Here is a 24080-nt window from a genome sequence, read left to right as displayed (position 1 = left end):
CGTAACTACAAATCAAATGAGTCAGTCAAAAACGTGGTACATCCTGTAATATTATATTATAATTTCCACACAATGACGGTGCTGACGGCTCTTCCAGTCTAGGAGCGCACTCCCTCTTCTGAGTAGTAGTTGGCTCATTGTAGGTTAATATTGATATAAAAAACAACACTACAACGTTGTATGAAATAGACGACGTTTCGATTCCTTTTTCAAAGTCTAATGTACAGACAGGAAATATATGTTTTGATACAAGTACAACAGAAGACGCGAGGTGATGACAGACGTCATTAAAAACCGGGACTCCCTGTCCCCGTGTCCATTTGTTGACATCTAAAATAAACAAAGTCATTGATTGGCCGGAGGCCAGGGGTCAAAGGTGAAGGCACTGTTGAGTTTACGCTTCGGGAGTTTCCGGTGGATCTCCGAGTCTGAAGTCACGTGATGTGATCTCATTGTATGTTAATGCCAGTTACTCAATCGGATTATATGTGGGAGGTAGGGCAACAGGTGGCACGTGGCAGGGAATTCCGACTCGGGGCCATTTTCGTCAATGGGGAATATCTTTTGAGACGAGCAACAAACTCAGCAAAATAACAATTTCTATGAATCCGATGAAGCCAGAAACAATAGGGTTCTTGCCGAGGTATTTTTTTACCAATCTTTACATTTTGAAAGCTTTAGCTATTGTCTTTCGTGAGTTATCACATAAAGTTGGTTAGATCGGTAGTCGTCAGGTAGTCATAGAAAGAAAGGGAGAATTCAGTAAAACCAATAAACTACTGACGGAGTGGTCAGTAGTTTAAATACTATATTCAGTGACTCTGAGAAGCGTTACTTGCCAACAAAATTTGTATTCCACAGAAATTTTCCAGGAACATAACACCCATCAAATAGAACTATATCAGGAAAAATATTTGCAGGTCCATCAGGAATATGCAAATTAGAATACTTCGAAGCATCTTACCGAAAGTACCGAAAATTTCTGTTGGAATCTGATGATTTTCCTCTAAATAAAAGCAACTAACATTATTTTTGCAGCAGTTTTTGCCTCAAAACATTGCATTAATTTTGAATGAAGGTAGTCAGTAGCAACAATGTGCTTGAAATTTGGTACACATGACTCCATACGTCATGTAACCTCGGACACCGAACTTGTTCCCACCTTATTCTCCACTTGGCCACCAGGAGGCCAAAACTAGAAAAGGTAAAAAGTGCAATATGTCGCTTGTTATTGTCTTGGTTTCGATGATATTTTCATGGTAGGTACTCCAAGCAATGATGCACCACTTGTCATACCAACTTTGGTTTTACCTACATGTATATACTATACATGTAGCATGTTTCTTAACCAGGATGAATTCCTAACCACCAAAAAATTTATACTGTAAGCACAATGAATGGCCCTTGGCCATTTCCTTTGGGGTTTAAAGCCTAGAGATCACATAAACCCTAACCTCAAGGCCGGCATCTGTTAAATGGTTTTATAGCTGACTCTGGCAGCAGCATGTTGTAGGACATCAGCCTTAAGCCTGCAGCACACTAGCCGCCAACTTCGGCGTTCACTGGCGTTTTTTGTTTTTTGCCGCAAGAATCCTGAACGCCTGAAAAGTCCCTAGTCTGCTACAAACGGTGTCGGCGAATGCGACTTGCCGCAACTTGCCGCAACTAAACGCAAGAAGAAGCCATGTGTGCTTAGGATTGCCGCCTGAATTGGCGTCGGCGGCAAGGCTATGGCCAATCAGTATGCGTCTTGATGTCACGTGATTTCAAAATGACAGCCTAAAGTTGTGGAAAAGACGCTACTGGACGCTGATTCTCGGCAGGTGTGCTCTGACCGGGATCCACTGGCTGCCAACTTCGGCGTCGAGAGGCGTCAGCTGATCGCTTCTTGTCACCAAAGTTGGCGGCTAGTGTGCTGCGGGCTTTACACTATAAGTGATAAGGCACTTAGCAGCGGTAGTAAACAAAACCAGGTCTGGCTTGATTTGTTGAGATTCTCAACATATTAACCAGGGAGAATTCAACAGAAACTTGCATGTCTTGCACGTGGAGCCTTGAAGGGCTTACCGATGGTGTTGTGAACTGTGTTATCATCAGTTGGCCTCTGAGAGATGGAGAAAGTTACACAACTGATTCAGATTCTAACATGGAGAGTGTTTTTATTTTACCAAATGCATCTAAATAAGCCATAAATTTTAAACCCTCATATTAAAGGGAACTGAAACCGCCCAGCCAGTTCGTATGACCTCGTTTTCATTTCCCGCGTATTGGGTGATCAGAACGAGGTATGAATGAAACATGGCGCCTTGCTGTCAATCATTGAGTGATGTCACTACTATGGAATTTACTATGAAAACTCATGAATGAAAGATCGCATGACTCAAGGCTGGTTGGCAGATGTCAAAAGCACGAGGCCAGAAGCTGTGTGTATGCGTGTATATGTCTGTTAGCATGGTTAGCAGGCTATCATAGAGCATAGACGTAGAGATAAAGATGGAAGCGAAGAGTGACCAAGATGCTAGCAATTTTTTTTTGTCAATTTCGGCGATATTGGTGGAGCCTGAGGCACCAGAGATGTCCGCAGAAGGAGATCGTTTTGTGGAGGGCGACCTGGAGAGGTGGATGCGGAGTATTGGTGCAGAGATTAGCCGGACTCCGCAAAAACGCTGTCCGATGCTGGGCATTTGGCACCACGTGGAGAGGAACCTGTGCCGCTGGGCCTAAGCACGCCTCAGGCCCAGTGTCTCCCATCCACGCCAGAAGAGCTGCCAGCGCCAACCCCTGGTCCTCGTCCTCGTAACGTTACATGTACTTCACCCAGGCCTGGTACGTCGACGGCTACTGGAGCGGAGAGTTTACCAGTAGTTATTTGCAAGTGCAAAAATATGTGCGCCACTAAGGCATGCCCCTGCAGGGTTGCGAAGGGACAATGCCACGAACAGTGCAAGTGCATTAACACTAGATGCAAGAACCGGGGACAGGTTTGTTTTATTTTTAGTTCTGTCTATTATTTTCGAATGATTGTTTGTGAAAATCTAGATGCTTTTCAGTCCTAGTCCAAAACTAAAACTTCCCACCAGAACAGTGTCGTGAAATTAAAGCAGAGAGGGGGGGGGGGGGTCCTTGTAACATCCAGATGTTTCCTCAACAGTCACAAGCCCCTGCCTTTCGGAATCTCTGACAGTAATGGACAAGACAACGCAATAACACCACAAAATGAATACTTTCATTTCAATAACAATTTAATTAAAAATATGTACAAGTCAATAATTATGTTTCATTTTGTTACAGAGTAAACAATCAACTCGAAGCATGGCAAGGCCTGCATCAACACATGCTGCAGTTGCCCTGAATTTATCAACACACCAGGTATAATATTTGTTGTCTATACAAATTACAACTTTAATACAACTTTAATACACGACTTGCCAGACATATGACCATGGCACATATGGATTTCACCTTCATAAGTATCTAAATACTTTGCTGTACCTATTCATGTCAACCATATCATAATTATAATAACATTTCGTTCTCTTTTAGAATCAACAAGATGAGCAAATGCCCCAAGGACCAGACTCTCAGAATCCACAGGTATGGAACTAATAGTATACAATTAGTTGCTGCATCATATGTTGCACATGACATAAAAAAAACCCCAAACTTTAAAAGTTTACCACAATTCAATTATTGCTTTGCTTATGTCATTCTTTTCCTAATTACAGGATCTCATTGAAGCCTTGACAAATCCTGAAGTTTGGGGCTTTGTTCAGGTCGTTTTAAACGACCAGCCGGAGCTACTCAGCCGCCTGCTACGGTATCATGATAACAACCAGAGAAGGGCCAGCAATCTACCACCCTCACCAATTCCAGGGAATCTGCCTCCTAATTGCAAGTGTGGGCGCTGTAGGCACATGCCTACTGTCCGTGAGCAAGTGTGCTGCGGCCTGAAGTGGCCAATTTGTAAGACATTGGACAATCAAATCATTCAAATATGCCTGAACCACAATGTCGTGGAAGTTGCGCACAGAAATGTACAAGATATGTTGGCGGGACCTGGAGAGAGAAACATTACGGCGATGCGGCATGCATCATACCGCCAATACGTCCTCCACACATATGGCCACTTGGGTAAGGGAGTGAGGGTTGTTATTCCTTCTTGTGTAGTCTGGGTGATCAGGCAGCACTTTCCTTCACCAGATGGCCGCTACACCGGATTTATACCAGGAAGAAGGCTGATCTAAAACAACTAGCAGAACCAAGCTCTGAACTGATAGTGATAGTCAAAAGTTGATGATGTACCAGTACACCATATAACTTCTTCTGATGTGTCTGAAAAACATAAATACTGTAAATTACTGAATGTAAGAAATAATTTCATTTTCATATCAACACTTGTTACAATGTAGTTTCCGTAGGTTTCTATTCTTTTGTCTTGTAAAGGGTCTTTGTTTTCTATCAGGTAGGGTCTTAGATTTTGGTTCTAATTTGGGGTTTTCAAACTTATTTATATGTTGGGGTCTTAGGTTTCTATCTTGGGCTTCAAAAAAATCCATAAAATTGATATAGTGCAATAAATGACTTCTCTAAGTCCCGGGACTAAGTCAGTCAACACTAGTCACCAATTATCAGGTCTATGGAATTTGCTCAAAATATTGGTATTGTTGAAGGTCACATAGTTATGCAAGACTTGAACCACACATAACAGATGGTGATTAATACGTAGTACTGTAGTAGAATATGCACTTTTTAAATTGTTTCCAAGCAGAAGTTTTATTGTTATATAGGATTAAAAAATATTTTTGTAGGAATAAATGTAGACTTGTTAACAAACTAATTTCCTAGTCTTGATTTCTTTTTCTCAAGAAGATCTGCAGTAGTAATGCCTTGTACTGGTGCAATGTTCGGGGCGATATTTTGCGGATGCTCTAGAGGCAGCTCAACACGATCCTTCAACCGGCCTGGATGCTCTTTCCTTTCTGGAAGGAGCATATACTTCAACGACTTACAAAAACAGAATCCAGATGTGTAAAAATGAATGATTCACTTCAATAACTTGACATTCTTCAATACATTAGTATGCACTGTATAGTAAAAAGCATACCTGTGGTAGCTATAATCCTTTGGTTCTTTCTTGTACCGCAATACCCATCTTGCACCACCCTTTGAGTATCCCTTGGTAACGACAAGACGATCATCATGTTTCTTGACCTTGCGTTGAATATGATGGTTCTGGTTTGGTTCTTGTCAGCATTGTGTTGTAACTAAAAGAAAGTATTCTATCAGTGCCTGGTAAACCTATGTTTTACAAGGGTAGCAAAAAGGTTTTCACTCTCTAGAGAAGGAAAAAGCTGGTCTATGACTGCAATGCTTAAAAGGGGCTAATACTAACATCAATTACTTAGTTTTCAAATGAGAAGACAATACTAGTACATTGAACTTACTCAAAATGAGTCCGCTTGGATGCATACATTGTGATGAGGCCATTAAAATTCTCTAGAGGACCTGTATGATGGAACCCGGTGTAGTAGTGCAGCTCTTTCATCAGTTTTTTATCAGTCACCACACTTCTGACTGCATCCACAGCTGCTCCATTAGACAACGGCGCCTTTTCTTAATCCAAGGAGCCATGGCTACATTCTCCAGTTGCCCATTCATGAATTCCTTGCACAATTCCTAGCCACAATTCCTAAAACAAAGAAAATATACTTGATATACATACTACATGGGAAACTAGGTTGTAACATACGAAAATAAATGTTTATCGCACACTTACCTTCAGCTTATCAGCATTGCCTTCGCAGGTCTGACAACAGTGCCAAACAAGGAGGATACCGCGGTGACGTCACAGCTTTTCCAAGATGGCGCTGCATATTGTAAACAAACTCGATCCACGGCCAAGGGAAAATCAAGTCATCAAATAAAGTTAGATTTTTCGCATCAAATCAGAGTAATTAGTACTTTTCTGCTATGAAATAAGTCTTCAGACAATAAGTTATCATTTGAATAATGAAAAGTGCTCTTTTGATGGGGAAAAATAGGGTTTTTAAAACCAAATAGCCAGGCACCGATCTTCCAAAATTAGCGATGGTTTCAAAACAGTCTCCCAGATATGGGGCAATCTCTTCATTATCATAATGGGATTTGGAGGCATGTTTACAGATTTTACAAGTTCGAGACCTGTATGACCTAAAACTCGCATAGATCCCCTCTATTTGTCGAGTTAGCCATGAGGAAACCAGCCCTGTAAAATATTTAGTCGCCCTCCAACTTCAACCACCCGCTGATACTACACACAGTGATGATCGGCATATTTACCTTATCTACCTGTGGCCAGCGTAACCAGTGATAACACTCATGACTAATTTACTGTGATGAGGCAAAATTAGAAGTAATTTGGTCGACTTCAAGGCAACCAGGATGTGATAGCAAGGTCTGTTATGTAACAACATATGTTGACCTCAGCTTTTGGTCCGGCAACTCAGCAGGAGGTTACCTGGCTCAGATATGCTGAGAGCTAAAGTCAATAAACTATTCCTCAGAAACGCTCCCCTCGTCAAATATCCATCCCCCGGCATCTAAGGCATTTTCCATTAGTAGTTGGTTAGGAGATAATTTTTACAGGGCTGGTTTCCTCATGGCGCCCCTGTAAGATCATGCATTTTCGGACACTAGAACGAAATCTTCCTGCGGATATCGCGTTTTCGGTGATGATTTAAGGCCAAATTGACTGTTCTTAGATTTGTATGGGACAGAAATGAGTTGATACTTCATGAATACATGAATATATTATGATATGGGCGGGCTTCTAAGTCAAAACAATAACAAACTCAACTGCATCTCTACCGTGTATCGCGTAGTGCATTGCCTAGTGTATTTCGTAGTGTATTTTAGCGGAGACATTATTTCCGCACTTTGGCCACACAAAACGTCTTTTTTATTCGTGGAAGTTAATCTGCTCTGTAAATTTTATTTTACACAGGAAGAATCCATACTAGGTATTGCAATATTTCATGTCTAGCCTATTGGTGTTTTCGTGAACAGGAGCGCACCAGACAGTGAGACGTGGAGATGTGTTCAGTGCTGGTGCTGTCAGTAGACTGAATCTGATTGGCCATAGCCATCAGGAATATGGGATGGGATCACGTGATGTGACGTCACCGCGGTATCCTCCTTGAGTGCCAAAAATGGTTGACAATTGGCTTTACCCAATTAAGCACCGCTGGCTTCCCCTTGCCTGCCTGGAAATAAAGGAAGCAAATCTAAATTCACAATAACACCAAGCTTTATTATGAGCATGAGTTCTCAATTTGATAACTAAAATTCTTTAAAATCTAATTCTAAGTTGGTCAAATGACAGTGCTCTTACCACCACTAATGCAGCACCAATTTTCTTTGTTCGATGCCAGTTGTCGAGGTAACGTCGAATACCCTGTATGCCATCGACAACAGCATCTGTCAATTACGGGAAGTTTGACTTCAATTTCGCCCTAGATTTTTCTGTGTCCCCTGAAAACAGAAATATAAATACATGTATGTAACTTCAAACTCCAAACAAAGCCCAAACTCTTTTTGAATGAAGATAACACTCTGGATGAACGATCGTGAAAGCTTCTGACCATGGGATTGTCATCTGTGGCGAAGGTGGCTATCTCTATCTTGGATACCAGGAAGGCCAGACCATGAAAAGCCCCGTACCGCTCCATAGTGGGACTTTTCCCTTGCGTCTGCCTCTTGTCCACTGTCATCAAGTGGATGATATAGCCTGCCACTGCCTCTTGAAATACATACTGGCAGTAATGTGCTGAGAAACCTGGAACAGTGAAGATGATATCATTGCGCATGGCTATTTCAATTGAGATTCTAAGTTTTCCATAAACCTAGATTTGTCTGATCGAGCAGAGTCAAGGAACAAATCACTTTAAGAATGTACTTCTTACATGTACAAAGTTATAGTGTGCTAATGACGAGTAAAGTGCACTCACCTGGGCTATCACAACGGCCATCACCACATATATCTACTGGAATGCCATGTAGGGCCAACATCATCATTTCTTGGGTCTTCCCCCAGAATTGCTCCACAACTGGGTTAACGTAAGCAGCCTGTACACGGGGAAACGTTGTTGAAGAAGGGAAATCCAACTTCATGAACTTTGCCCACATTGCCACCTTGCTGTAATTGTTTCCAGTCATGGTAATTGCTGAGCACATGAGGAAGTTGGCCGTGTATATGTTGCTGGCCTTCTCACTGGTCGCAAATTTGCCAGCAACTTGTCCTTTTCCACATCGACGGTTTCAGGAGGAGTGTGGCTCCTATTGGGGTAACAGTTGTTCGCAAATCTCCTCCGCAAACGCAGCACTCCTCCAAACTGCTTTAGGCCTTGTTGAACACACAACATACTGTTCATCAACCAGGGCCTCCATTTCAGCAGGGAGACCTTCCTCAAACTGGCGGTGGTAATCCTTGGGAAGTAACCTCAAAATACATAATACACGGTAGGCTACCCATCGGTAGCCTAGATAGGCTAGGATGTGGCTCAATCAACCGTTGTTTCAAAGTGTCAATAAGCGGAGATATGTCATTCAAATCAATTTGAACAAAGGTGTATACCTTCTGGTACCAGATTCCTCATTCAAGTCCACAACATCAATGTGAGAATCGTTCGGGTAAACTGTAGTCGGCTCAGTGAAAATCTGATCGTCATCCACATCTGCCTCAAACCCCTCACGGTCTTGGTCCTCACCCCCTGGCATGTCATCATCTGAATTATCAGTCTGAAGCATAAAAAGACAGTTTCATTGCATCCGCATATGCATTTTGAATTCATAAATTCATATCGATTATCATTACATGCATTATGTGACCATTCTTAATACGCTTCATCAATTGAAAACTTGACATAGTTCAGAAACAAAACTGTATAGTTTCATCCATAGCGATAGCGTCAACTGGAGGTTGTTCATAATCCAAATCCGCAATGCTTTCCGAATCTGACAACGTACCAATCCCACTGGTTTCCGGTAGACATTGTTGACCACCACCAGATGAAGTGCTCCTAGAAAATGTGGTGAAAGAATGAGAATCAATTTGAAACAAAGTCAAAACTTGGCCTGCATACCATGCATACAGAGAACAGGAGTAACAATAGAAGAAGAATAGGCATAATGTTTTCCATCATCCGTCAAAGGGAATCATGTACATTGTATACGAAAATTCAATGCAATGTGAACGTATTGTTGGACAAGTGAAATTGACGAATTTGGCAGTGACAGACGCCAAGACAAGTAGATTTCCAATAGCGAATTGGGCATTTGAGCATTTTTTATCATATCCTTGATACTGACTAGGGTTTATTTTCAAAATCGACCAGCATTTCTTCATCCCTGCTGGCTTGCCGCCCTTCGTCGATCTCGAACGGTCTAGGAAGACCGGGCCTTTTCTTGGAGTACAAGTCGGCCAAATATTGGGCAACTTCATCATTAGTCTTCAAATTCAACTCCTTCCGTATTACTTTTCATATCGCCAGCGTCTCACGCGAAATACATAGTCGCTGATCGGCTTTTGAGACCTTTTTTGGTCGCCCCATAACGCAAACTTTCGACATGATTATCAATAATAACAAACTGAACTGCGCATGCTCGGGCACTGGGGGCGGAGCTACAAATCTGAACTCGAACAGGAAGTTGGAAGTTTGACTTTCTCGGGCGGTGAAGGTCGAAAAGTTGAATAAATCGCTCGGCGGTGTCAGTTCCCTTTAAAACACTTTTGGTTTTGGATGAGAAACTGAGTGAACCTGGACTTTAGGTAATGACCCCCATTTTTCCTGCATGCTTCAGCTTAGAAGCGAAATGACTTTAGCTGAGATAATGTGTATTAGACTGAAGTCGTCTGCACTATTTAAATGCATGCCAAATCTGATATCATAATGGCCTATAATATGGCACTGCCGCTGCGAGGAGACTGACACCTGTAACGTGATCAGATACATGTTTGGCTGCAAGTGATTTGATGTCATTGATAAGTCTGAGTTTTTGATTTGAAAGATGCGTCACACTTAACTTTTTAAACTCGTGAAAATGGCCCATATGTTATGCTTTTGTCAACATCAGCTATTTCCAGTGATCAATGTAATAAGTTGGCCAAATAGCACAGAATGATTTTCATACATTTCATCAAATATAATTTTTTTGCATTGACCAGTACAATTTTTAGCTCAGCAGATCAAAGGTCAGCAGAGCTAGTCTAATAACTATTTAATTATTCAACTATTAGCTGAGCACATTTCTTCACCATTGGGGCTAGATGGCTAAAACCTGGTGTGATGGTAGCTTTGGGCAATATGCCCAGACTTATTTTTCATTTTCGCGATATGACCTACTTTCTGGCCGCCAGGCAGCCATTTTGAAAATTAAACAAAGTCCTATTACTCCGAAACTAATGATTGGACTGCAACCAAACTTCATGTGATTATATATCTATGTACTCTTATCAATATCCCTAATTTTCAGTCAAATCCCATGAGAACTATGGCCGCCAAGCCGCCATCTTGAAAATCCAATAAAGTCCTATTACTCCTAAACTGTTTAACAGATGTCAACCAATTTCCATGTGACATCTACACTCTTCAATAACCCTGAAATTCAGTCAACTTTATAACCAAAATGCTATACTTCGATAGTACCGGTAATTTTCTTTTGTGTCAATGAGCCGAGAAGAAAAATATTATTCAATGGAATCAAAACTGGTGAAACTAGCCAGATACTGTTCTCCCCATATCCACTGCAAATGACATGCATTACATTCCCCGAGGTGAGCACATGGTCCCTGGACCATTTCATTAGTTTGGCTTAGCTGTGCTTCAGCCAGCCGAGCTTTTGGCTTGAGTACCAGGGCCCGGTTTCTCAAAGAATCTTAAGTGTTTGTCTTAAGTCATAATATTTTGACTAAGCCAAGTCAAAAACTTAAGTACGAATCTCAAAGCATCTTGTGTCCTTCATTCCGACTTAAGTATGGCAGCTACCGTGCTTAAGTTTTTAGCTCAGCTGACGGAGTCAGCAGAGCTTGTAAAATAGTTCGATGTCAGCGAGTCAGGCAGTCAGTCAGTCAGTCAGTCCATCTGTAAACAATTGTGCGTCGTTTTTCCAATGCAGCATGCACATATCTCATTTTTGACAAAACGATGTATAATGGTGGTATCTATGTATATAAGAGAAGTGGTGACAAAATTCCATCGATTTTCGGGACTTTGATACGATTTTTGTGAAGATCTTTATGAAGTCAATACATCAAGAAAATGGCGGCGATGATGTTGTAAGTGACAAATTTTCTTTTTTAAGCCTTTACGGAAATGTATTTTGGTACGAAACTTCACACGTTTATAGAAAAGATCAACGAGAGTGTGTTCAAATGCCCTCATAACGATGAGTTCAACGGAATTTGGTCAAAACAACCTTCGAATGGAGTCAACTTTCTTTGCGAAATTGAAGCGACGACCTCATTATTTATCGTAATTTATGCAGATCCGAGTCCAGCTGATGGGTGATGTTCTGATTTGTGTTCAAACTATTGGAAACTTCGGAAATTAGTTCTATTAGTTCTACTATTCTGCAGGAGTATATTATAGCCATTGATGTTGACAGCTAAAAGCACGAAAACTTTGTTATAACTCCAGCCGCGCTCCTCCCTCTGGGAGCTGGAGTCAGTATTGTTTTCGCTCAGGTTTCTCGTCCAATCACGTGACCTCTCCAACACTCGATAATGCACTCTTTTCGTCCAGGTTTTAGGCCAATCTTCGGCATGAACATGAAATCTAATAAGCGCAGTACTTAAATCAGATGTTTCTCTCGCCTTGAAAACATTCCTGGGTAAAATCCATTGAGATTAGCCGAGTTAATCTACTTTTTCTGTGCCTTAAATCTCTTCCGCTGAATTCTATAAATAGAAACTATTAACATCGCGGCAGTGTGGTTCCCATTGTGCGCCCTCCCACTTCACACCATGTCAGGAAGTTTTACGGAGAGGGAGGGCGTGCGGTAAGAAGAATGGCTAAAATGACGTCACGTTTTCCTGGCAATGCCTCTTGCCAGACCAGTCAAGCATTGGGAAAGCATCTTTAATTCAGACAACGTTAGAACTATAAAAACGAATATGTTAATTTGCAAAATTAAAAGCAGATTTCACCACTAACCAGTCAAATCGGAATACGACGGCGCAAAATGTTCTCGCTTTCCTCCTGCTAAAAAAACCTTGTTCCCGCACTCCTATTTTAATTTATGGGAATAAATTTATGCCAAGGAATATGATGTGATCTGTTTTCACTTCTTTGTAATTAAATGGTATTCATATAATGAGATCAATAGTAGTGTCCGTGTCAGATCCCATCGACCGTTCAACTAGTCTTCTCTCCCTGGCCCAGGTGCCTCACACGGACCTTCAGGTCCCCATACTCAAGACCAACTCTTACGATATCGCCCTCAAAACAACCCTGGAGTCATGAATTCACAAGTGCTCCTGTGAAATCTCAGTTCTAGTTTACTTATTAAACTTTATCGAGTGTTATCGAATCGAATTGATGTGTCGATCGTCGGGGCGGATTGATATGTGGTTAGGTTGTGCGTCCAAGGCGATCATGATCATGAAGATGCGTGTTGTGTTATCATAACCAGAAAATAAGTTGAAGTTATTATTAGTGATTCTTACATGAGTAAAAAGTAGATGTTTTAAGCAACACAATAATGTTACTCCTGGAACACACACGGGGTTGAACACAAAACTTACCAACACTTGTATGCGACTTATACGCTTTTAATGTAACTATTATCTCTGACAATTGCAATTAGACCGCCGGTCTTGACACGGGTCACAAAAACAATATCACACACCCAGCTCGCGACCGCTACTACGCCCAAGTACCACCCTTAAAGGGCCACTATACACAATCCTGCGGCGTGCGCTCACCACACTACCATAAAAAAACTGTCAATTCTCCTTACCACTCACAGAAGCCAAGCCATTGCTGTTAAGTTATGGGCTTACTGTATTTAGCGCAATATTACGCCTATTTAGCGCAATATTACGCCTCGGGAGCAATCATTATTTTCTGACACTAAAAAATACAATGGAACAAGGGTAGATGTCAGTTATTGTATCATCTCATAGATGGCGCGCCTATTGATCTACTATTATACACTAGTAGTAGTACACGTAGTAGTACATGGTGTGGTGGCGGTGACCTATAAGCTTGAATATGTCTGTTTTGCTTTGGGATAATAAATATTACCTCTTTAAGGTAATCTTATTGTCTCTTTAAGGTAATCTTTATTATAGGCAGCAAGATAAAGTTACACAAAGTCGCCAAAAGGGTTCTCTCACATCTCACGCTTGTGTAAGGAATTTATTTAGTGCTGAATCGGACATGGCCCAGCGCCCTCACTGTGCAAAAGTCGCCTGAAGATGGCCAAATTAGCACCTCTGCTCCTGCCTAGGCCTATAGTCCCCTTTTAATAAGCCCCAGGGGAGTAGGCATTTACTAATGGATTAGCCTCGGTGAGAAGAGGGTGGTGAGCGGAGAAGGCCAGTGATGGATAAAGAGGGGATGGGAACGGAAAGGGAATCAGGAAATAAGGGTTGGTGGGGAGATAAGGAAGGCAATATTGATCATTTTCTAGCTCCCAGATCTATCATCAGGAGGTTGACCCCGAAATACTACTGTCAAGGTCATGACTGGTCAAAGGTCACTGAGTGCAAAATCACGAAACCTCTCAGTCTATTGCCCGATCATCACCAATCTTGGGACATGTATGGGTCTTAAGTGGGTGTTGACCCCAGAAATGCCAGAGGGCCTTTTAAATAGTCAAAGGTCATCTTACGACGATTATGGAACCAAGGTAAACACAAACTCACACTCGCGAAAGTCGTCGACCTAACAGTACCCGTACTTCAGTTTTTTGTTATTGGATTAGTAGTGTTAGTATACATCGAAAATATCGGAGCTACATGTCCGTCCTCGAACGTTTATCCATGGTAAATCATCATGTGTGGGTAAAATGTATTAAACCAAATAATGAACACTCCCTAAGTGGAAGTAGTTGATCTCGTGCCCTATGTCCAATTACATGCATTTCATCGTGTTTCAGCGCCAGGGGATCGGGCTCTATACCGGGGATCAACATTGACGGTGTCTGGATTCAGTGTTCCAAGTGTGTTAAGGATTTGGGGGCATGGTTGGAAGGGGACATGAGCATGCGCATGCAGGTAAAAATGACTTGCAAAGCCGCCGTCGCCAGTCTTTATAAGATCGGCCGCATTAGGAAATTCTTGGACAAACGCAGTGCTGAAAGACTGGTCCAAGCCTTCATTACATCAAGGCTTGATTCCAACAATGGAATTCTATACGGTCTGCCTGATACGACTCTTGCACCGTTGCAACGGGTGCAAAATATGGCAGCAAGGCTGATATGTCGCGCAAAGAAATTTGACCATGTAACGCCCTTACTCAAGGAGCTACACTGGCTTCCCATCAAAGCCAGGATTGAATTCAAAGTTCTGTGTGTGATCCACAAGTCACTCAATGGTGTCGGACCGGAGTACCTCAATGACCTCCTCCTGGAAACAGAAGGTCGCACTAGGTCAGCCACTTTCAAGACCCTTCAGGTCAAGCGGACCAGATCGAGGTACGGTGACCGCAGCTTTTCAAGGTGCGGCCCGTACCTCTGGAATAAACTTTCACTTGAACTGAGGTCCCAGCCAGAGACAATGTTCAAAAAACAATTAAAAACTCTGCTTTTTAATCGATTCTTCGGGGAGGTGGCGCTTTGAGCGTGGTGCTACCACGGAAAGGCGCCCTATAAGTGTAACATTCATTCATTCATTCATTCATTTCTCAATAGGCAGAGAAATAGGTACCACATTTTGGGTTTTCCCCCATTCATTGCGCTAAGCGTAATGATTGCGCTAAATACAGTAAGCCTAAGTTATGCAGGGGCTTAATCAATTACCTGCACTCCCTGTGGGGTGAATAACATTACCTTTTGAACAGCTGGCTGTAGGGGGATGATTGGAACAGCCGGTATACCTGCTGGGTTCTCCTTCTTCTCCGTATAAAAAGGGGCATATTGCTGACTAAGGAACAAGGCATATTGACATTGCCTCATCATCTCTATGGGACCAATTGATATACTTTTATATGCACGCATACATCATGCCATTTCAGGGTCCGAGTCTGTGGACAATTGGTTTGATTAATTTGTCTCTTCGATAATGCTCCTTTATTGCATTAGATTTTCATCGCATTTCAATCTATTCACGATATAGCCAATTTGAACCTGTCTGCGCCAAGGATAGATTGGTTCCAGATCGACTCACTAGGGATACGCAGTTGAGCACAATGTCATGAAAAACGACCCTTTGTATTGTAAATTCCAATCACCTGCAGGACAGGTCAATTTCTCTCAATAAAATTAATTTTGTTGACTCCTGTAATCCCTACCTTATTAAAAAAAAAGACAGTGGTGTTAGTCCCAAACTGGTAATTTCTATTTATTTTGACCTCTGTTAAATCAGGATACCTCTCAATTACAGACAGCATTTTGTATCCTTGTGCTGTACAACCCAGCCTGGACATACCACAGTTGTCCATGGAGAAGTCTCATCCTCTCTGACACTTCTTTTCTGTAAAGCTACCGATACAATATACTGAACTAGGGATATCATCCGTTGCCTCCTGTAATATTTACATACCATGGCTGATTAGTTCAATCATATTTCATCCAGCTGGCAGCTCTGCATTGGAAATTTTAGTGGTATAACGTGTTCTCTTGACCTTCAAACAGTAGTATAAAGCCGATATTTACTACTTATGTTATTAGGTCATCCAGCTGAGCGCCAGGCCCTTGGGCCTCTTGTTGGGGTACTTAAGTCGGCTAGGCGAGTTTAAATTCTTTGTGAATCAACTTAAGACAAAACTTAAGAAATTCTCATACTTAAGTCACCAAAACAGACTTAAGATTCTTTGTGAAACCGGGCCCAGCTTTCTGGCAGACGATGCAGTCGATCAAAATGCAGTAGCACTCTGTAAGTTGCCATGAGTAATGATTACTGCTACTGACTACCTTCATTCAAGATTAATGCAATGTTTTAAGGCCAAAACTGCTGCCAAAATAATGTTAGTTGCTTTTATTGGCTCACCGTTAGGGGAGTCTATACGATAGCCCTGTGTCCGTCGTCGTCGCCGTCGTCGTCGCCGTCGTCGTCCGTATCCTGTGTGGCACATTTCTTAACCGCTTGTGCTATGAACTTGAAACTTTGTACACATGACCCCCTAGGTCAGAGGTACTCTGACACTGAATTTCGATCCAGTCTGGTTCATGACTTGGCCACCAGGGGGCCAAAACATAAAAAGTGTGATATGTCTCTTATTAATGATCCGTTTTCAATAAATGTTTCATGGTAGGTACTCCTAGCAAGGATACATCACATATCAAACGGGTTTTTGATTTGACCTACCTTTAAAGGTCACAGAGGTCAAATGGTGTAAATTGGCCGTCAGGCCGTAACTATGGCACGTTTCTTAACTGCAATGACTATTGATCCCAAATTTAGTACACATTTACCCCTTAGTCAGGTGATCTCAGGGACCGAAGTTTGGTCCAATATGATTCACCACTTGACCACGGGGCAAAATCCAAAAACCTTAAAAATGTGATTATTCCTTAACTTCTTGCCCGATTGCCACCAATTTGATATCATGGGTACATCTAGCCACCATACAGTATATGTCGCACAGGTTTTTAATTTGACCTTCTTGTCAAGGTCACAGAGGTCAAATCGCGTAAATTGGCCGTCCGTCAGGCCGTAACTATGGCACGTTTCTTAACTACAATTACTATTGATCACAAATTAAGTACACATGTACCCCTTGGTCAGGTGATCTCAGGTACCGAAGTTGTAGTTAAATTGTCAATGTTTGACCGCGACACATCAAATACTGCGTGGGGTTGTGAAATTTTGTTATGATATTCCGGACAGTCGAGCAAGTAAATGGTGAAAAATAAACTGGTAGTTGACCACGTAATTTTTTTGATAATTGACAAATTAGACAGACTTTCATATTTCCACTCTTTTCAGCCAACTGGCAGAAAAAACTCAAAACACGCCCCCTATATCTGTAGACTTGCCACACAATACCTCTCCAAATATGTACTTGAGAGTTAAAAACATGCACTCGTCTAATTGATAGGCCTCGACCCTCCAACCTATGAATATTCATTAGTGGTCTTGTCTCAATGAAGGTAGATTTCAGGGGTCAACATTTTGAGAATTTTTTCAAACTAATGTACATGACATCCCACAACTCTCCAACAAAGGAAAGGGATATCTGGACATTTTTGGAGAAATGAGAGACATTTCCAAGAGTGGTACAACTGTGCCAAAAGCAACGAAAGAGGACAAAATCGACAAAAAGTCATGATTTTGCAGCCAACAGCACCAAATTCAAAGACCAGCCCTGGCCAGAATAAGCAAGCTATGGAGCTGAAAATTTAGGATGTGATTTTAGGAATATCTTTGCTGCTTAGGGCACAACTTTCAGAATCAAGGCCTAAGTAGTTTCAAAGAAATTACAAAATGAATGGCAACACAACAAGACTTGTAAAAATGAAACCGAACTTAGACCGGGGCTAGGTTGGCTCATATTGGGGTCAAATTAATTTTTTTCTCATTGTTTTAGCTTGTTTTGACCTTAAATCATCAGCAATACAATATTCTAAATGAATTAGAGTGATTTGAGCACATTCAAATTTTTCACTAAATTGACCCAAAATGTAGTGTAAATGGAGACAAGACCACAATTGATTTTTTAAGCCTTTTAGCAGTTAAATTGTCAGTGTTTGACCGCGACGCATCAAATACTGCGTGGGGTTGTGAATCTAAAATTTTGTTATGACATTCCGGACAGTCGGGCAAGTAAATGGTGAAAAATAAACTGGTAGTTGACCACGGAAATTTTTTGATAATCGACAAATTAGACAGACTTTGATATTTCCACTCTTTTCAGCCAACTGGCAGAAAAAACTCAAAACACGCCCCCTATTACCCAATTAGCAAAATTCGAAATTAATTTTTTCATTAAATAATTTCTTTATATCTGTAGACTTAACACAGCAAATATTTTTTCAATACCTCTCCAAATATGTACTTGAGAGTTAAAAACATGCACTTGTCTAATTGATAGGCCTTGACCCTCCAACCTATGAATATTCATTAGTGGTCTGGTCTTCGATCCACGGCCAAGGGAAAATCAAGTCATCAAATAAAGTTAGATTTTTCGAATCAAATCAGAGTTATTAGTACTTTTCTGCTATGAAATAAGTCTTCAGACAATAAGTTATCATTTGAATAATGGAAAGTGCTGTTTTGATGGGGAAAAATAGGGTTTTTAAAACCAAATAGCCGGGCACCGATCTTCCAAAATTAGCGATGGTTTCAAAACAGTCTCCTAGATATTGGGCAATCTCTTCATTATCATAATGGGATTTGGAGGCATGTTTACAGATTTTCAAGTTCGAGAATTGTAGCACCTAAAACTCGCATAGATCCCCATAGATCCCCTCTATTTGTTGAGTTAGCGCCCCTGTAAGATCATGCATTTTCGGACACTAGAATGAAATCTTCCTGCGGATATCGCGGTTTCGGTGATGATTTAAGGAAAAATTGACTGTTCTTTGAGTTGTATGGGACAGAAATGAGTTGATATTTCATGAATACATGAATATATTATGATATGGGCGGGCTTCTAAGTCAAAACAATAACAAACTCAACTGCATCTCTACCGTGTATCGCGTAGTGCATTGCCTAGTGTATTTCGTAGTGTATTTTAGCGGAGACATTATTTCCGCACTTTGGCCACGCCAAACGTCTTTTTTATTCGTGGAAGTTAATCTGCTCTGTAAATTTTATTTTACACAGGAAGAATCCATACTAGGTATTGCAATATTTCATGTCTATTGGTGTTTATGTGCACAGGAGCGCACCAGACAGTGAGACGTGGAGATGTGTTCAGTGCTGGTGCTGTCGGCCATAGCGAGCAGTAATATTGGATGTGATCACGTGATATGACGCCACCGCTGTATCCTCTTGCCCACCCACGGTCCTCTACTTTGGCCACAGGCAGGTATCGTCAGGATGTGGCTCAATTCCTCTGAGGTTCCTCGGCCCCTCTTTGGTCCTCGTCCTCGCGGTGCTCCTCTTCCTTTCGTTCCTAAGTGCAGGCAGAAACTGAGGCTCCCCTCTCCGCTCCAATAAGCGCCACCGCTGCTCAGGAAGGGGCGGGGTGGCGGGCAGCCCAAGCGGCCCCTCCAAGCCCGGGGCCACGGGGGCAAGCGCAAGTATCAATTCGTGTCTTGTACCCCCCCTCCTCAAGGGTACGACACCTTATCACCCTATAACGACATCTTAAGGCTCAAGCATCACCCTTTTTTCACCAATGCTACTTTTTCTTTCGTCAAGACATCACCATCAACAATATATCAGTTATCACCGTCATATAAAGTAACCAAACTAATTTTACTGGGTAAGGCTGTATGTTCGACAAGACATCGACACATCAGCATCCTTATTCTTTCCAGCTTCGCCAAATTTTCACTAAAGGAAAAATAAATTCTACTCAAGCATCGGCAAAGATTAGTGGTGATAGCTTAACTACCCTTGAGGAGGGGGGGTACAAGAAACGAATTGATACTTGCATTAGTCATTCCTCCTGCGCCTACAGGGTGCGCCCCCCGCGGATTTCGCTGTTGGGGGCAGGCTACAGCGGGCAAATGATCAGTAGAATCATGCATGTATGCTGTAGTTACAAAGGTACCACTGTACACTGCAGCGCCATCCATGACGCTACAAACCTTTGCCAAGCTACGCTCCGAAGTACACGACGTAACCCGAAGATGGCCTCGGCCCCGACGTCAAACCACTCGCCGCTACGCCAGTACGACTTACATTAATTTTGCCCGGGCCGCGCTTTGGAGAGTGGAGCGACGCAACAGACCACGTCCGAGAAAGATACATTTGTACTGCGAGCCGCTGTGCTTTGAGATGCGAGCCAATAAAATTGATACATTATATCGAATCGCATGCATGATGCATGTAATGATATGATGGCGAGGAGGGTTTTGATGATTGCGATGCACGATCGTTGAACACTTTCGCCATGTCTAAGTTTGATTAATATATCTAATAATGAATCAAAACTATCAAAAAAAGCTTATCTTCTTAAAAAAAGAAGCTCTCCGGTATTGTGAAGTGCTGGGAAGTTTATTCGAGGTTTTTAGTATGAGATTCTCCGGGGAGATTCTATAATGAGGTGGGGTGCACCGCGGTTACCACCTACCTCCCCGTACAGAAAGAGAATGATTTTGGTGCCCAGTCTGCCAATTAATAACGGGAAGCGTATACCTAAGAGTACTGAACTAAATGTCAAGTTACTCTCTCCACTATGCCCTGAAAGGCGAATTGAGGAACGGACCTCCCCTACCTCCACCCCCACGCTTTGCTCGACCCGACCCCCACAGGGCTTTAGCGGGAATAAAGTCATTTCCAAATAATAATTAAAATGGACAATCTTGGGCCCGAGTTTAAGATAGCTTTCTCCAATGTTCGGAGAGGACTCTCTACCCGATTTTCTGGCGGTGAGAGGGCAAGGTTTGTGGCCTTCTGCCATGAATTTGAAGGCATGGTGGAATGCCTGTCGAGGAAGTACCATCCCGACGGACACGGCCGAGCTAAGTCGAGGCAACACCATCTCATACAGGTAAGACGGCTAAACTAAGCTCCTCATTTCCTCAATCACTTCTCAGCTAAATTTCATCACAACTACGTCACATCTACGGTTCCTGATTTTGGCAGAAGAACCGAGCGTTCGTTATCAGATCTACATGTCTCTAAGGAAGAAATCAGGAAGCTTTTGCTAAAGTTAGACTCATCAAAGGCCGGGGGCATTGATGGTATTACTAACAAAATGATAAAGCTGGTTGCTGGTTCCCTGGACGAACCGTTAAGTCGGTTATTTAACTTATTGTTGCTGTCAGGTCACTTCCCTTCAGCCTGGAAGGTGGGTATTGTTGTTCCCATATTCAAAAACAAGGGATCGAAATGTTCAACCGATAACTACAGGCCGGTAACCTTACTGAATTCGTTGTCAAAGGTATTTGAACGCACAGTGTATGAGGCTATCTTGAGGTACCTTCAGGAGGATAACTTGTTGTTTGAACGTCAATCCGGATTCCTGCCAGGTCACGATACTCAGAAACAACTTGTCGCCATTGTTCACAATATCTTGTCAAACAATGATGCCAAACGGGTAACAAGGGGCGTCTTTCTCGATATCTCAGGGGCATTTGATGCCGTACCACATTATCTCTTGCTAAAGAAGCTCAAAGGCTATGGTATTATTGGAAATATTTTTAATCTCCTTCAGTCCCATTTGAATGGTAGAGGTGTCAGAGTCAGGGTTAATAACACATTATCCAACCTGACCCAACCAGGCTACGTATACTCAGGAGTACCCCAGGGATCAATACTGGGGCCTCTCATGTTTCTTATTTACATTAATGATTTAAGTGAATATGTTAGGAACTGTACCTTGTATATCTATGCCGATGACTGCTCACTATTTCTGCCAGTAAGCTACGCAGAGGACATCAATCTGTCAACAAAATTAATTCAGGAAGACCTTCACAGTCTTCTTGCATGGTCGAAAAGATGGAAGCTAGACTTCAAAGCTGAGAAAAGCAAGGAGGTTATTTACCACTCACCTCGTCGTAAGGTCCGCAACTTTGGTTATCTTGAACTAAATGGGAGTGTTATCCCCCGTGGCCAGTCTCACAAACATCTTGGTATCATACTGGATGAAACACTGTCGTTTGAGCATCACATTTTGTATGTCGTGGGTAAATGTAACAACTTATTGAACCCATTAAAAACTTTGCAGGGTTCACTACAGTCCAAACACCTCGAGAAGCTTTATTTCTCATTCATATTACCTCACTTGGAGTATGGTTCTGTCATTTTCGACTCGGCAAACATCACTTTACTATCTAGACTCGATAAGGTTCATTATCGGGCTGCCCTGATTGTGAGTGGTTGCATATGGGGCACTAATACCACCAAGGTTCTTGACTGTCTGGGCTGGGTGACCCTTGGAAGGCGGAGAACGGAGAAAAAGTTAATCCTGATGTACGATGTTGAACATAACAATATACCTACTTACGTTCACAATGAATTTGTTCAGTATCGAAACCCCGTCTTTGACGGGCGTCTTAGAAATCGCAGAACCTACAATCTTCCTAGAAACATGTCGCAGAATCTCACAAAATCCACAATACCCAGCTCAATTAGGCACTGGTCTTCCCTTCCAATAGATGTCCAAACTCGTTACTCTCGAAACTCTTTCAAATATCACTTAAGACTATTCCTAGGCAGGAATCAAATGTCCATGGCTACGCCCAAACTAAACCTACCCCGTCAAGCTGAAATCGTTTTGAATAGGACCAGATGTGACCTTATATTCAAAAACCACCTGTTTTCTCATAACTTTGTAAATGTTAACGACCCTTACTGTAAATGCGGACACAAGGCGCAAACCACACGCCACCTCTTCTTCAATTGCCCTCTTGCCGACATGCTTAGGGTTGATCTTCTTGATGACCTGAATACGCTGCCATCATTCACCTTTATATTCTACAACCTTTGTCAAGAAGACAGGCTGCAGGTGTTATTGAATGGCCATTACAGATTGTCTATTGTAGACAATATCTTTATCGTTACTAGAGTCAGCACCTTTATTGCTGAACTCGCCATTCTTTAACTTATGAAGCCTGTTTTCAATTATCATATCCTTGTTTGTTTAATTCTTCTCTGCCATCTTTCACTTTTCTCTATGTAATAATAACCAGGGCTAATAATGCTTGATAGCCTAGCCCTGGGATTCATCTGTATGTTACAATATTATTGAAAGTAATAAAAATTATTTCAAACAATTTATCAATCAGTGGTTTTATAGGACCATGTCAAGCACGTGTCATCCAGTGCAGTTCATAGTTCTGATAGGACTGAACATTCCCGAAGTCTTCCGAATGATGGCGGCGTACCATGACATCATCATATTATTTTTCTTTATCCAGGGAAGCTAAGTACAATGAATTTCAAGAATTAAAAACATTAGATTATAAATATTTTGGTATTGTTTGATATTAGATACACGATTGATCAACTGTAATCTGCCATTGACTGGTATTGAGTGCAAGTTGACGGACCATAACATCATCACCTTCACCGCCTGATTATGTTGCCAAGAACATGCAGTTAATTGATTTTGGCGGGAACTCGTGGGCGGGAATTTTCAATCGACTAGTACTAGTGAGCCAAAAAATTGGCCCATTTATGGCTTTGGCCTTTTGGAATATGATAATTTGAACTTAAAGAACAGATAACTTTGGGGGGGGGGGGATCACTGTATAAATGAGCCATTTCAGAACTAGAGGCCTCTTTGCGCTAAGAGGATTCCTTAGAGCCGGCACAATTAAACGACATTTTAGAGGACTTTAGCCAAGGCCTCATTTTTGCATACAATAGCCAACATGTAGGCCTACAATTACATAACCGTAGGCCTTCATATAACCCAAAATATCCAAGCAAAACCTACTCAACTCACTGCCATATCAATACATATTTTTTATTGATTTATTTCAGATTTATCCAATGGTCGTTAGTGAGATTGGTCTCATCCACAAAAAAATGCTGCTGTTGATGAGAGTGACGATCCCCGGAGGTGTATTCAGATTGCTCGGTAAGTGTAGGCCTAAATATTAAATCTTCATGGGTTCGTAACCTTGACTTGTTGGCTTTAAGCACACTAGTACATTTTGGGGTTTGTGTGAAAACCTTGGGTAGGTTGCTGAGCTGCAAACAGACAATTAACTTGGTCCAGCCCTAAACACCCACATTGTTGGCCTCAGCCCTTTGGCATTTAGGCCTAATGAACTACTATTAATTACTCTTTGCAATTTCTTATTTCAGAGATGTACCATC

General features: G+C 41.9%; 2 protein-coding genes across 2 annotated transcripts in view; both read left to right on the top strand.

The window, feature by feature from the left end:
- The window catches only part of LOC135482751 (voltage-dependent T-type calcium channel subunit alpha-1H-like), a 603345-nt gene that overhangs the window by 105036 nt on the left and 474229 nt on the right, over positions 1–24080 (top strand). The window lies entirely within an intron of this gene.
- Positions 3297–4299, top strand: LOC135488503 (P2X purinoceptor 7-like). Its single transcript, XM_064773141.1, has 3 exons — positions 3297–3369; positions 3544–3594; positions 3726–4299. The coding sequence occupies exons 1-3, from the start codon at positions 3313–3315 to the stop codon at positions 4242–4244; spliced, it is 627 nt and encodes a 208-aa protein (XP_064629211.1). The 5' UTR covers positions 3297–3312; the 3' UTR covers positions 4245–4299.

The sequence above is a fragment of the Lineus longissimus genome, chromosome 1 (assembly GCF_910592395.1).
Source record: "Lineus longissimus chromosome 1, tnLinLong1.2, whole genome shotgun sequence".
In the NCBI taxonomy this organism is placed as follows: Eukaryota; Metazoa; Nemertea; class Pilidiophora; order Heteronemertea; family Lineidae; genus Lineus; species Lineus longissimus.
Note: the sequence above shows the minus strand (reverse complement) of the source record. Positions and strands in the feature narration are given on the sequence as shown.

Coding starts and splice junctions, on each gene's coding strand:
- LOC135488503 (XM_064773141.1), top strand. CDS start 3,313: ATGGCAAGGCCTGCATCAACACATGCTGCAGTTGCCCTGAATTTATCA. Junction 3,370..3,543: donor TGAATTTATCAACACACCAG/GTATAATATTTG, acceptor GTTCTCTTTTAG/AATCAACAAGATGAGCAAAT. Junction 3,595..3,725: donor CAGACTCTCAGAATCCACAG/GTATGGAACTAA, acceptor TCCTAATTACAG/GATCTCATTGAAGCCTTGAC.